This window comes from Pseudoliparis swirei, unplaced genomic scaffold, assembly GCF_029220125.1.
Source record: "Pseudoliparis swirei isolate HS2019 ecotype Mariana Trench unplaced genomic scaffold, NWPU_hadal_v1 hadal_26, whole genome shotgun sequence".
In the NCBI taxonomy this organism is placed as follows: Eukaryota; Metazoa; Chordata; class Actinopteri; order Perciformes; family Liparidae; genus Pseudoliparis; species Pseudoliparis swirei.
Window position 1 is genome coordinate 1,572,126 of NW_026613262.1, and position 15,710 is coordinate 1,587,835.

Consider the following 15,710-nt stretch of genomic DNA (forward strand, 5'->3'; position numbering starts at 1 on the left):
CAAAGGTCTTTTACGAGACATCTTTGCTACCTTAAAGAATTAAAATGTTTTTTAATAAGTCTACTCTCATTTACAAAAACATGACTAATTCTATGACACAAATGTCCTGTCTTTATGTTAAATTCTTTATAATTCATCTTACTTGTTCAAAGTGCTGTTTCAGCTGCTGCGGTCAGGCAGGCGCCTCCGTAGTCACGCTGCAAGAACAGAGAGACTGAGACGGAGTTTCTTTCCTCAGGCCATCAGGACTGTGAACTCCGACCTCACCAGGACCCCCACATAGACCCACACAACTGCCCCTCTTAGGCACACACACACACACACACACACACACTTACTGTAAATATTGTGTTGTTTTTTATTGTAAATAGTGTGTACTTGTTGCCCTTGCACATTCCTGCTGAGCATTGCCACTTTCATTTCACTGCACACCCTGTGTGTGTATGTGACAAATAAAACATCTTGAAATCTTGAAATCTTGGAATTTTTTTTGAGAGGGTCCTTTTCCTAGGCCTGCAAATAAAGTGATAAATGCTATGTGGGCCGCCTTAAGAAACAATGCTCTGATGTGTTGAGCATGCAGGATACCAAGAGGTTAACAAGGTGCTCTCCTGCTGCTCCTTATGACAGCTGAGTTTACATTCACCTCACAACATCACACGCACAAACACAACACATTATTTCAAGATTTAAAGTTTAAGAGAGTGAGAAATTAATTGAACCACATGTCATTAACAGGGCTCTTACGTTTTGAAGACAGGCAAAAGTGACATATCTATCCAGGATGCTTTATTTTCATTGGTTGCTGGATTAAATCTTACCCAGATACGTTTTTTTCTGATTGGCTATTGTGTAGCCCATTTCTTTTTGTTGATTGGCTGATAAGTGGCTCCTCACAGCAGAACTCCAGGGGAGCGCTTGATTCCTCCACGGTGAGGGCAGCCAGCTCATGTTGGCGCGCTGCGGCACATTAAAACATTAGCCGAGTTTTCTCAGCGTGAGAAATACGACGTGTGGCGGGAGTGCGTGACGTAAGACCGAAATGCGTGAGTCTCCGCTCAATGCGTGACACTTGAGAGCCCTGCTTTAACACACCGTAGTCTCTGCTCGTTGTGTCTGTTTGAAGATCTTCTGCTGCTGCTGACTACGGGACTCTTTGGGGTGAATAGGATGTCTATGCAGCGAATAGGTTTATAGATGCGCTCCTTAGCGCCATCTATCGTCGCGGTGTTTGAAAAGAAACCAACGAATAACACATAATTTAAATCATAAATATTTGTATATTAATTTCAAACTTTTCAAAATTGAAAATTAAAAACATTTTATTTATTTATTGTAAATGACCTCTCGCGGCCCACCTGCAGTACCTTCGCGGCCCACCAATGGGCCGCGGCCCACAGTTTGGGAATCGCTGTTCTATACGATACCTGCCATAAATATCATACCAGAATTCGATACAATACCATAAAAACAATATAATACCATAAATACGATACTGGTACATTTTTCTATAATAGTAATAAATAAAACATCTGTATGGTTCACTTTTTACCAACTTTTTCAACACTTAACAAATGGCAGTAATATTAGTATTAATAAAGCCAGATATGAATGAAACTACAAATGTTCCATCATAGCATTGATGATACACTATGAGGCCGTTAGTCTCTGACCAGATGATACACAGTTCATCAGGATGAGCAGCTGGAGAGTTGCATAACTTTACAGACTGTCTGCCTTGGAGACAAAGAACTGAAACATTTCACTTCTGGAATCATCTTTTTCTTCTTTTTTTAAAGCTGAAGACTTTAAGTCTCAAAAGCTCTGCCACTTGCTGAGCGCTGCGCAGCGCATTGCGTGCAGACAGCTTGACACAGAGATCGTGCTCTTTCAATGAAGTATTGATACAAAAAAATATGCTAAATCACATGGTGTTTAACGTACGGGTACTTCGTTAGCATCGCTACACCGTGCAGCGTGACAGCAGCAGATGTAGCGGGGTGACATTCAAGCTAACCTGAACCCCCAAACGATGTCGACATCTGAACGCTGATTGGCCGAGACGCGACACGTCCCATCAAAGATGTTTTATTGCGAAGAGCACCACTCCACATTTTCTCCGTGTCCCACTCCAATCTCAGAAACACCGGCCAGTTGACCCCCACCAAAAAACAAAAACTCTTCGGATCGACACGATTCACTTGGATGACCTATTTTGATTTTAAAACGGTGAATTTCACCGAAAGGTGACAAGTTTGCAGGTATGTATAACTCATTTCCCTGTGGTGAGTTCCGGTAGTGCGGCTGGTATCGAGGGCAGTACGTTGTTTCTTGTGATTCTGTGGGCGAGTTGTAGGTTCTAGTCTGCAGCAGCTGCAGTGCCTCTGAGCAACGCAGCACCAACAAAGACAAGTGCTATGAAAAAAAAAAACCTTTTATTTTCTAACAAAAATCATTTGCGATTATGATTGTGTCTCTTGCATGTGTGTGTGTGTGTGTGTGTGTGTGCTCATGTGGGATTGGTGAGCAGTGTGTGTGTGTGTGTGCTCATGTGGGCTTGGTGAGCAGTGTGTGTGTGTGTGTGTGTGTGTGCTCATGTGGGATTGGTGAGCAGTGTGTGTGTGTGTGTGTGTGTGTGTGTGTGTGTGTGTGCTCATGTGGGCTTGGTGAGCTGTGTGTGTGTGTGTGCTCATGTGGGCTTGGTGAGCAGTGTGTGTGTGTGTGCTCATGTGGGCTTGGTGAGCTGTGTGTGTGTGTGTGTGTGTGTGCTCATGTGGGCTTGGTGAGCAGTGTGTGTGTGTGTGTGTGCTCATGTGGGCTTGGTGAGCTGTGTGTGTGTGTGTGTGTGCTCATGTGGGCTTGGTGAGCAGTGTGTGTGTGTGTGCTCATGTGGGCTTGGTGAGCAGTGTGTGTGTGTGTGTGTGCTCATGTGGGCTTGGTGAGCAGTGTGTGTGTGTGTGTGTGTGTGCTCATGTGGGCTTGGTGAGCAGTGTGTGTGTGTGTGTGTGTGTGCTCATGTGGGCTTGGTGAGCTGTGTGTGTGTGTGTGTGCTCATGTGGGCTTGGTGAGCAGTGTGTGTGTGTGTGTGTGTGTGCTCATGTGGGCTTGGTGAGCAGTGTGTGTGTGTGTGTGTGTGTGTGTGTGTGCTCATGTGGGCTTGGTGAGCAGTGTGTGTGTGTGTGTGTGTGTGCTCATGTGGGCTTGGTGAGCAGTGTGTGTGTGTGTGTGTGCTCATGTGGGCTTGGTGAGCAGTGTGTGTGTGCTCATGTGGGCTTGGTGAGCAGTGTGTGTGTGTGTGTGTGCTCATGTGGGCTTGGTGAGCAGTGTGTGTGTGTGTGTGTGTGTGTGTGTGCTCATGTGGGCTTGGTGAGCAGTGTGTGTGTGTGTGTGTGTGTGTGCTCATGTGGGCTTGGTGAGCAGTGTGTGTGTGTGTGTGTGTGTGTGTGTGCTCATGTGGGCTTGGTGAGCAGTGTGTGTGTGCTCATGTGGGCTTGGTGAGCAGTGTGTGTGTGCTCATGTGGGCTTGGTGAGCAGTGTGTGTGTGTGTGTGTGCGTGTGTGTATGTGTGTGCTCATGTGGGCTTGGTGAGCAGTGTGTGTGTGTGTGTGTGTGCTCATGTGGGCTTGGTGAGCAGCTGGCTGGAGAAGTCGTACAGATCTTTATTGACTTTCTTCAGAGTCTGAACTTCTTCCTCCAGCTCGGCCACCCGGAGCTTCGTGTTCTCTCCGTCTCCAAACAGCGCCTGAAGAGGAGAACCGACGGTCATCAGAACCATGACCTACAAGTCGTAGCTCCTCCCACCAGTGGCTCAGGAGACCAGCACAGAGCTGCAGCCCGTTTCTCCAGGCTTTGTGACATCTTGCATTTAGTTTGACCTTTGACCTCTGACTCACAGCCGTCCCATAGAAGGCCCATTGAATCCTGATGAATCTCTCACCTTGTCGGTCACGGCGTTCATCAACTGTTTCAGTCGCTCGGCTTTCTGCAGGTACGTCTGCTCGTCGTCCTGGAAACATCAACAACATTCAAACCTGAACGCCGATGTCGACGGCGTTTGAAATGAAGTGACATCACGCTCCTGGAGCCTCACCTGTGTGTCGAGCCCCAGGCGGACACACACTTCCCCCGACTCGCCGCCCTCGGGGGCCTGCAGGTGTCGGCTGAAGCGCGGCAGCGGGACGGCGGGCCGGCAGTCGGGCAGGAACATGTTGGCCGGAGCCGCCGCGATGACGGCATTGGTCACTGGACCTGAACCGAGACAGGAAGTGATGTCACAGGAGGTCAGGAGAGCCAATGAGGGCCACCACACCCACGCTCAAAATCTGAAATTTAGGATTCTTTAAATATTGATTGATCAGCCGATTCATTAATTTAGCGTCTTCAGATGTTTTGACCGACAGAAGAAGCTTTCTTTGAGAACGTCATCGGGGACTCGCCTTTGTGGGCCAGGCAGCGGAGGCTCTGCTGGCTCTGGACGTCCCAGAGGCGGACCGTCTCGTCATGTGACCCCGAGAGGAGGAGCGTCCCGTCCATGGACACCGAGAGACACGTCACCAAGCTCCTGGGAGACAGGCCTCGACATTCTGACCACTTCTAACAACCATTATTCAGACAGACTTTACATTTAATGACTAGACGATTTTGACAAGATTTGCAGATTCAAACTGAAAACATACTAATCTAATCTTCCTCTAATCTCGTCCCTCATCGGACTCTCGAGGACCGATGTCAATGGAAGAGACTTCAGGAGGTCTGGGCTCGACACCTGTGGTGGGCTCACCTGTGTCCTTTGAAGACCTGGTTCCCGTCGCCGTCTGACTGGAACGACTTGTCCCGAGTGAGACTCTGAGGATGAAGAGGATGAAGAGGGTTTGCGTCGCAGCGGCAGCTCATCGGGTTACAGCTCAGGACGACAGGGTCAGGGTTTACATTGGAACCAGAAACAGCTCCGACCCTCCAGCAGGTGACCGTGGCCATGACAACCACATGTGGAGGAACATCTCAACTGGTCGTCATGGTTCCACATGATTGCGGTCCAGCTCGCTTTAGAATGCCGATCATGTGACGCGTGTCGGCGGATCAAGAGTTGAACACCTCGTCGTTCTAGTGCGACCAATCAAAGCTTCAGTCTGAATCCTCGGCTCAGGGTTGAGCTCCGGCTGCCGTGTGGGCTCTAAAGGACACGCCCCCTTTTATACGCCCATCTCCTAAATAAAACAGTGCTATTAAATCTTAAGCTAATTTAGCCCTGTACCTGACGACCTCTGGAAACGACATCTGGAAACGAGCCCAACAAGTCTCTCACTCAGTACGAGAGGCGCTCAGTGGAGCCTCCTCCGTATCCATGACGACCAGCCGGCAGTCTGAGGCCAGCAGCATCGCATCGTCTGCAAACGGCAGCGAGGCGATCCAGAAACCCCCGACCCCGCCCTCCTCCACCCGGGATGCAGCATCTAGGATGCAGCATCTAGGATGCAGCATCTAGGATGCAGCATCTTCTTTGGGACAACACTATACGTCTTCACAAGTTGAAGATGCAGTTTGTAGCATTTATATTTGTTTTGGAGGATGTAGTGTGTAGTTTGGAGGATGTAGTTTGGAGGATGTAATGTGTAGTTTGGAGGATGTAGTATGTAGTTTGGAGGATGTAGTTTGGAGGATGTTGTGTGTAGTTTGGAGGATGTAGTGTGTAGTTTAGAGGATGTAGTTTGTAATGTGTAGTTTGGAGGATGTAGTTTGTAGTATGTAGTTTGGAGGATGTAGTGTGTAGTTTGGAGGATGTAGTTTGTAGTTTGAAGAATGTAGTTTGGAGGATGTAGTTTGGAGGATGTAGTGTGTAGTTTGGAGGATGTAGTTTGGAGGATCTAGTGTGTAGTTTGGAGGATGTAGTTTGGAGGATGTAATGTGTAGTTTGGAGTATGTAGTTTGGAGGATGTAGTGTGTAGATTGGAGGATGTAGTGTGTAGTTTGGAGGATGTAGTTTGGAGGATGTAGTTTGTAGTATGTAGTTTGGAGGATGTAGGATGTTGTTTGGAGGATGTAGTGTGGAGGATGTAGTGTGTAGTTTGGAGGATGTAGTTTGGAGGATGTAGTTTAGAGGATGTATTTTGTAGTATGTAGTTTGGAGGATGTAGTGTGTAGTTTGAAGGATGTAGTGTGGAGGATGTAGTGTGTAGTTTGGAGGATGTAGTGTGTAGTTTGGAGGATGTAGTGTGTAGTTTGGAGGATGTTGTGTGTAGTTTGGAGGATGTAGTGTGTAGTTTGGAGGATGTAGTTTGAAGAATGTAGTTTGGAGGATGTAGTATGTTGTTTGGAGGATGTAGTTTGGAGGATGTAGTGTGTAGTTTGGAGGATGTAGTTTGATAACCACAGCGTTCAGCTGGTGGAGTGTAAGGTGGAGGCGGTGGAGTAAAGAGTGAGACTCACCTGGCTGCACAGAGACACCTGGAAGATGTTTCCATCACTGCCTCCACAGAACAGGAAGTACTCGCAGGGGTCAGAGGTCACAGACATGATCTCCACATCAAACAGGACAGACAGGAGCAGAGCACCTGAGGACAACTCCCACACCTGGTCGGACACACACACACACACACACACACACTCGAGGCGGCTCCGTGTGGTCCAAAATGTTCAGTGTTGTACCGTGAATGTTGTGGACCAGAGTGCAGCCCCTCCCCCCCGGTCCCTGCTCACCTTGACAGTCTGGTCTAAGGAGGCCGTGGCGACTCGGGCCTGAGCTCCCATCAGGCCACAGTGCAAGTCTGTGATTGGCAGAGAGTGACGAGACAGCACATGACGCGGCTCAGGGGCGTGGCTTAAATCGAGCTGGATCACGCTGAAACACACACACATCATAATAAACGCACACACCTTTGACCTGGATGCACAGGTGTGTGTGTGTTAGCTGGATGCACAGGTGTGTGTGTGTGTTAGCTGGATGCACAGGTGTGTGTGTGTGTGTGTTACCTGGATGTACAGGTGTGTGTGTGTGTGTGTGTTAGCTGGATGTACAGGTGTGTGTGTGTGTGTTACCTGGATGTACAGGTGTGTGTGTGTGTGTGTGTGTGTTACCTGGATGTACAGGTGTGTGTGTGTGTGTGTGTGTTACCTGGATGTACAGGTGTGTGTGTGTGTGTGTGTGTGTGTGTTACCTGGATGTACAGGTGTGTGTGTGTGTTACCTGGATGTACAGGTGTGTGTGTGTGTGTGTTACCTGGATGTACAGGTGTGTGTGTGTGTGTGTGTTACCTGGATGTACAGGTGTGTGTGTGTGTGTGTTACCTGGATGTACAGGTGTGTGTGTGTGTGTGTGTTACCTGGATGTACAGGTGTGTGTGTGTGTGTGTGTGTGTTACCTGGATGTACAGGTGTGTGTGTGTGTGTGTGTTACCTGGATGTACAGGTGTGTGTGTGTGTTACCTGGATGTACAGGTGTGTGTGTGTGTGTGTTACCTGGATGTACAGGTGTGTGTGTGTGTGTGTGTTACCTGGATGTACAGGTGTGTGTGTGTGTGTGTGTTACCTGGATGTACAGGTGTGTGTGTGTTACCTGGATGTACAGGTGTGTGTGTGTGTGTGTGTGTGTGTTACCTGGATGTACAGGTGTGTGTGTGTGTGTGTGTGTTACCTGGATGTACAGGTGTGTGTGTGTGTGTGTGTTACCTGGATGTACAGGTGTGTGTGTGTGTGTGTGTGTGTGTTATCTGGATGTACAGGTGTGTGTGTGTGTGTGTGTGTGTTATCTGGATGTACAGGTGTGTGTGTGTGTGTGTGTTACCTGGATGTACAGGTGTGTGTGTGTGTGTGTGTTACCTGGATGTACAGGTGTGTAGGTGTGTGTGTGTGTTACCTGGATGTACAGGTGTGTGTGTGTGTGTGTTACCTGGATGTACAGGTGTGTGTGTGTGTGTGTGTGTGTGTGTGTGTGTGTGTGTTACCTGGATGTACAGGTGTGTGTGTGTGTGTGTGTGTGTGTGTGTTACCTGGACAGACGCCACACCAGAGCAAGGTTGTCTTTTCCTCCAGAAACAAAATGGCTGCTGTCGTCTGTGAACTTCAGACAAGTGACATCCTGATAGTGGCGACTGAGGACGGACAGCAGCTTACCTGTGGACACCTGAGCCAATCACAGAGACGCTGAATACACCTGAGCCAATCACAGAGACGCTGAATACACCTGAGCCAATCACAGAGACGCTGAATACACCTGAGCCAATCACAGAGACGCTGAATACACCTGAGCCAATCACAGAGACGCTGAATACACCTGAGCCAATCACAGAGCGCTGAATACACCTGAGCCAATCACAGACGCTGAATACACCTGAGCCAATCACAGAGACGCTGAATACACCTGAGCCAATCACAGAGACGCTGAATACACCTGAGCCAATCACAGAGACGCTGAATACACCTGAGCCAATCACAGAGACGCTGAATACACCTGAGCCAATCACAGAGACGCTGAATACACCTGAGCCAATCACAGAGACGCTGAATACACCTGAGCCAATCACAGAGACGCTGAATACACCTGACTGTTTTTGGTCACAACTGAACAATGGAGTTGTTGTGAAGAGTTGAATGAAGTGTTTTTCACACACACACAACAGGACTCACCTCCCACAGGTAAACGGCCTCTGCGACTCCAGCAGCGAGGAAGAGTCCGTTGGGGGCGGCGGTTAGACAGGTGACCAGACCTGGACACACCATCTTCTGCTGCAGCTGGTCCTGGAGGGGCAGGAAGGAACACTGGAGGTCTACGTGTGGTCCTGGAGTCTGACAACGTAGGACGGGAGCCAGAGCCTTCAGGCATCAGCTGCTCTTATGGAACCTGCCTGGTCACATGACATCTATTGTTCACCTGGTCACATGACATCTATTGTTCACCTGGTCACATGACATCTATTGTTCACCTGGTCACATGACATCTATTGTTCATCTAGTCACATGACATCTATTGTTCACCTGGTCACATGACATCTATTGTTCATCTGGTCACATGACATCTATTGTTCATCTGGTCACATGACATCTATTGTTCATCTAGTCACATGACATCTATTGTTCACCTGGTCACATGACATCTATTGTTCACCTGGTCACATGACATCTATTGTTCATCTGGTCACATGACATCTATTGTTCATCTGGTCACATGACATCTATTGTTCATCTGGTCACATGACATCTATTGTTCATCTGGTCACATGACATCTATTGTTCATCTGGTCACATGACATCTATTGTTCATCTGGTCACATGACATCTATTGTTCATCTGGTCACATGACATCTATTGTTCATCTGGTCACATGACATCTATTGTTCACCTGGTCACATGACATCTATTGTTCACCTGGTCACATGACATCTATTGATCATCTAGTCACATGACATCTATTGTTCATCTGGTCACATGACATCTATTGATCATCTGGTCACATGATATCTATTGTTCATCTGGTCACATGACATATTGTTCATCTAGTCACATGACATCTATTGTTCATCTGGTCACATGACATCTATTGATCACATGACATCTATTGTTCACCTGGTCACATGACATCTATTGTTCATCTGGTCACATGACATCTATTGTTCATCTGGTCACATGACATCTATTGATCACCTGGTCACATGACATCTATTGTTCATCTGGTCACATGACATCTATTGTTCATCTGGTCACATGACATCTATTGTTCATCTGGTCACATGACATCTATTGTTCATCTGGTCACATGACATCTATTGATCATCTGGTCACATGACATCTATTGTTCATCTGGTCACATGACATCTATTGTTCATCTGGTCACATGACATCTATTGATCATCTGGTCACATGACATCTATTGTTCATCTGGTCACATGACATCTATTGTTCATCTGGTCACATGACATCTATTGTTCATCTGGTCACATGACATCTATTGTTCATCTGGTCACATGACATCTATTGATCATCTGGTCACATGACATCTATTGTTCATCTGGTCACATGACATCTATTGTTCATCTGGTCACATGACATCTATTGTTCATCTGGTCACATGACATCTATTGATCATCTGGTCACATGACATCTATTGATCATCTGGTCACATGACATCTATTGTTCATCTGGTCACATGACATCTATTGTTCATCTGGTCACATGACATCTATTGTTCATCTGGTCACATGACATCTATTGTTCATCTGGTCACATGACATCTATTGTTCATCTGGTCACATGACATCTATTGTTCATCTGGTCACATGACATCTATTGTTCATCTGGTCACATGACATCTATTGTTCATCTGGTCACATGACATCTATTGTTCACCTGGTCACATGACATCTATTGTTCATCTGGTCACATGACATCTATTGTTCATCTGGTCACATGACATCTATTGTTCATCTGGTCACATGACATCTATTGATCATCTGGTCACATGACATCTATTGTTCATCTGGTCACATGACATCTATTGTTCATCTGGTCACATGACATCTATTGTTCATCTGGTCACATGACATCTATTGTTCATCTGGTCACATGACATCTATTGTTCATCTGGTCACATGACATCTATTGTTCATCTGGTCACATGACATCTATTGTTCATCTGGTCACATGACATCTATTGTTCATCTGGTCACATGACATCTATTGTTCATCTGGTCACATGACATCTATTGTTCATCTGGTCACATGACATCTATTGTTCACCTGGTCACATGACATCTATTGTTCATCTGGTCACATGACATCTATTGTTCATCTGGTCACATGACATCTATTGTTCATCTGGTCACATGACATCTATTGTTCATCTGGTCACATGACATCTATTGATCATCTGGTCACATGACATCTATTGTTCACCTGGTCACATGACATCTATTGTTCACCTGGTCACATGACATCTATTGTTCATCTGGTCACATGACATCTATTGTTCATCTGGTCACATGACATCTATTGTTCATCTGGTCACATGACATCTATTGATCATCTGGTCACATGACATCTATTGTTCATCTGGTCACATGACATCTATTGTTCATCTGGTCACATGACATCTATTGTTCATCTGGTCACATGACATCTATTGTTCATCTGGTCACATGACATCTATTGTTCATCTGGTCACATGACATCTATTGTTCATCTGGTCACATGACATCTATTGTTCACCTGGTCACATGACATCTATTGTTCACCTGGTCACATGACATCTATTGTTCATCTGGTCACATGACATCTATTGTTCATCTGGTCACATGACATCTATTGTTCATCTGGTCACATGACATCTATTGTTCATCTGGTCACATGACATCTATTGTTCATCTGGTCACATGACATCTATTGTTCATCTGGTCACATGACATCTATTGTTCATCTGGTCACATGACATCTATTGTTCATCTGGTCACATGACATCTATTGTTCATCTGGTCACATGACATCTATTGTTCACCTGGTCACATGACATCTATTGTTCATCTGGTCACATGACATCTATTGTTCATCTGGTCACATGACATCTATTGTTCATCTGGTCACATGACATCTATTGTTCATCTGGTCACATGACATCTATTGTTCATCTGGTCACATGACATCTATTGTTCATCTGGTCACATGACATCTATTGTTCATCTGGTCACATGACATCTATTGTTCATCTGGTCACATGACATCTATTGTTCATCTGGTCACATGACATCTATTGTTCATCTGGTCACATGACATCTATTGTTCATCTGGTCACATGACATCTATTGTTCATCTGGTCACATGACATCTATTGTTCATCTGGTCACATGACATCTATTGTTCATCTGGTCACATGACATCTATTGTTCATCTGGTCACATGACATCTATTGTTCATCTGGTCACATGACATCTATTGTTCATCTGGTCACATGACATCTATTGTTCATCTGGTCACATGACATCTATTGTTCACCTGGTCACATGACATCTATTGTTCATCTGGTCACATGACATCTATTGTTCATCTGGTCACATGACATCTATTGTTCACCTGGTCACATGACATCTATTGTTCATCTGGTCACATGACATCTATTGTTCATCTGGTCACATGACATCTATTGTTCATCTGGTCACATGACATCTATTGTTCATCTGGTCACATGACATCTATTGTTCACCTGGTCACATGACATCTATTGTTCATCTGGTCACATGACATATATTGTTCATCTGGTCACATGACATCTATTGTTCATCTGGTCACATGACATCTATTGTTCATCTGGTCACATGACATCTATTGTTCATCTGGTCACATGACATCTATTGTTCATCTGGTCACATGACATCTATTGTTCATCTGGTCACGACATCTATTGTTCACCTGGTCACATGACATCTATTGTTCATCTGGTCACATGACATCTATTGTTCATCTGGTCACATGACATCTATTGTTCATCTGGTCACATGACATCTATTGTTCATCTGGTCACATGACATCTATTGTTCATCTGGTCACATGACATCTATTGTTCATCTGGTCACATGACATCTATTGTTCATCTGGTCACATGACATCTATTGTTCATCTGGTCACATGACATCTATTGTTCATCTGGTCACATGACATCTATTGTTCATCTGGTCACATGACATCTATTGTTCACCTGGTCACATGACATCTATTGTTCATCTGGTCACATGACATCTATTGTTCATCTGGTCACATGACATCTATTGTTCATCTGGTCACATGACATCTATTGTTCATCTGGTCACATGACATCTATTGTTCATCTGGTCACATGACATCTATTGTTCATCTGGTCACATGACATCTATTGTTCATCTGGTCACATGACATCTATTGTTCATCTGGTCACATGACATCTATTGATCATCTGGTCACATGACATCTATTGTTCATCTGGTCACATGACATCTATTGTTCATCTGGTCACATGACATCTATTGTTCATCTGGTCACATGACATCTATTGTTCATCTGGTCACATGACATCTATTGTTCATCTGGTCACATGACATCTATTGTTCATCTGGTCACATGACATCTATTGTTCATCTGGTCACATGACATCTATTGATCATCTGGTCACATGACATCTATTGTTCATCTGGTCACATGACATCTATTGTTCATCTGGTCACATGACATCTATTGTTCATCTGGTCACATGACATCTATTGTTCATCTGGTCACATGACATCTATTGTTCATCTGGTCACATGACATCTATTGTTCATCTGGTCACATGACATCTATTGTTCATCTGGTCACATGACATCTATTGTTCATCTGGTCACATGACATCTATTGTTCATCTGGTCACATGACATCTATTGTTCATCTGGTCACATGACATCTATTGTTCATCTGGTCACATGACATCTATTGTTCATCTGGTCACATGACATCTATTGTTCATCTGGTCACATGACATCTATTGTTCATCTGGTCACATGACATCTATTGTTCATCTGGTCACATGACATCTATTGTTCATCTGGTCACATGACATCTATTGTTCATCTGGTCACATGACATCTATTGTTCATCTGGTCACATGACATCTATTGTTCATCTGGTCACATGACATCTATTGTTCATCTGGTCACATGACATCTATTGTTCATCTGGTCACATGACATCTATTGTTCATCTGGTCACATGACATCTATTGTTCATCTGGTCACATGACATCTATTGTTCATCTAGTCACATGACATCTATTGTTCATCTGGTCACATGACATCTATTGTTCATCTGGTCACATGACATCTATTGTTCATCTGGTCACATGACATCTATTGATCATCTGGTCACATGACATCTATTGTTCACCTGGTCACATGACATCTATTGTTCACCTGGTCACATGACATCTATTGTTCATCTGGTCACATGACATCTATTGTTCACCTGGTCACATGACATCTATTGTTCATCTGGTCACATGACATCTATTGTTCACCTGGTCACATGACATCTATTGTTCATCTGGTCACATGACATCTATTGTTCATCTGGTCACATGACATCTAGTGTTCATCTGGTCACATGACATCTATTGTTCATCTGGTCACATGACATCTATTGTTCATCTGGTCACATGACATCTATTGTTCACCTGGTCACATGACATCTATTGTTCACCTGGTCACATGACATCTATTGTTCACCTGGTCACATGACATCTATTGTTCACCTGGTCACATGACATCTATTATTCATCTGGTCACATGACATCTATTGTTCATCTGGTCACATGACATCTATTGTTCATCTGGTCACATGACATCTATTGATCATCTGGTCACATGACATCTATTGATCATCTGGTCTCATGACATCTATTGTTCATCTGGTCACATGACATCTATTGTTCACCTGGTCACATGACATCTATTGTTCATCTGGTCACGTGACGTGTGGCGCCAGTAGCACGCGCCCTACCTTCCTCTGGATCTCCCACATGTTGATGAGGTTCTTGCCCAGCTGGGCGGACAGCAGGTGGTCCCCGTTCAGCAGCACCAGGGTCCGGGAGGAGCTGTTCCCGCCCCGGTAGGACAGCAGGCTGGAGCCGCTGTGCAGGTCGAACACGGTGCAGTTCCACAGCTGAGAGCCGGAGTCACTAGTCACGATCACTTCCAGAGGAGCCGCCATGTTGGATTCACCAAAACAAGCTGCGCACGCGGGGACCGGCGCGCTGCTGGCTGCCCTGCTGCGTCACTTCCGGAACCGGGTGCATTGTGGGAGAGGGTCATCGGGTTTTGAAGCCGTGAGGGATTAAAATGGTACAAATAATAATGATGTTAGCCGTTTCTCAATTCGACAAGTACAAGTACACAGAGTACAGACGTGTGTTCTTTTGGAGTCTGGACTCCGGAGGACGGAGGAACGGGAACAGCGACAGGAACAGCAGCTGACTTGATGACGTCACCACATCACCTGTTCTTTACTCCAATTATTCACTGGAAATAATTTTTTACAGTCAAACGAAATATGACAACCCTGCTTTTTTCAATATTCTTTAAATATAATTATATTATTTTGAATTGTGTGTGGATATATATATATAATTGTATATATATTGTGTAAAAAATAAATATGTATATATATTGTTTATACATATTTAGATTATATATAAATATGTATATTTATATATTTAATAAATATGTTCTTTACATACATATATATGTATCTATATATATATAACACAGACAATTCGGTCAAAAGTAAAAAGATACCACTTTAGTTCAACGTTACAGTTTAATTAAATATATTAAGTTATGAATATTATCTCAGTCAAACTGCTTTAATGTTATCTGTGAATAAATAATAAACTCTTTGTTCTCCAAAACCTAATTATATCTCATGTTTAACCGCTACGGAGACGTCAGAGCCAGCGGAGCATTTAAAAAAGTCCGGCGGCCACACAGTGCTGACCGCCCGACGCTGAGCAGCAGAGCCTCTACGGCGCAGATCTTTATGAGGCTGAATCAGAACAAACCTCCGCAGATTAGATTTTTAAACGACTAACTTCTCGCCTGAAAACATCCTAACATCACATTCCTGACTCAACAACAGTAGTATTTATAAAAAGTCATCTGTCAGTAGTTTATTTTCTCCTCCGCTACTGTTTCCGGTTGCTGGTGAAATGCATTCTGGGATATCAGCTG

The 15,710-nt window shown here is 44.7% G+C and overlaps 1 protein-coding gene across 1 annotated transcript; it reads right to left on the reverse strand.

Moving 5' to 3' along the window:
- Positions 1 to 1,304: 1,304 nt before the first annotated feature.
- wdr18 (WD repeat domain 18) lies at positions 1,305 to 14,997 on the reverse strand. The gene is made up of 10 exons (XM_056410760.1): positions 14,485 to 14,997; positions 8,623 to 8,733; positions 7,986 to 8,119; positions 6,697 to 6,838; positions 6,427 to 6,570; positions 4,781 to 4,845; positions 4,437 to 4,561; positions 4,091 to 4,248; positions 3,938 to 4,006; positions 1,305 to 3,742 (listed from the first exon to the last, which is right to left on the reverse strand). Exons 1-10 carry the CDS (start codon positions 14,692 to 14,694, stop codon positions 3,614 to 3,616), a joined length of 1,287 nt encoding a protein of 428 aa, XP_056266735.1. The 5' UTR covers positions 14,695 to 14,997; the 3' UTR covers positions 1,305 to 3,613.
- Between the last annotated feature and the right edge of the window lie 713 nt (positions 14,998 to 15,710).

What these genes read in the sequence shown, in the direction of transcription:
- wdr18 (XM_056410760.1), bottom strand. Translation starts at nt 14,694, where the DNA reads ATGGCGGCTCCTCTGGAAGTGATCGTGACTAGTGACTCCGGCTCTCAG. An exon ending in CTGGTGTGGCGTCTGTCCAG is followed by an intron (nt 6,839 to 7,985) that starts GTAACACACACA and finishes TGTGTGTTTCAG; the next exon opens with CGTGATCCAGCTCGATTTAA. An exon ending in GCCTGGGGCTCGACACACAG is followed by an intron (nt 4,007 to 4,090) that starts GTGAGGCTCCAG and finishes TGATGTTTCCAG; the next exon opens with GACGACGAGCAGACGTACCT.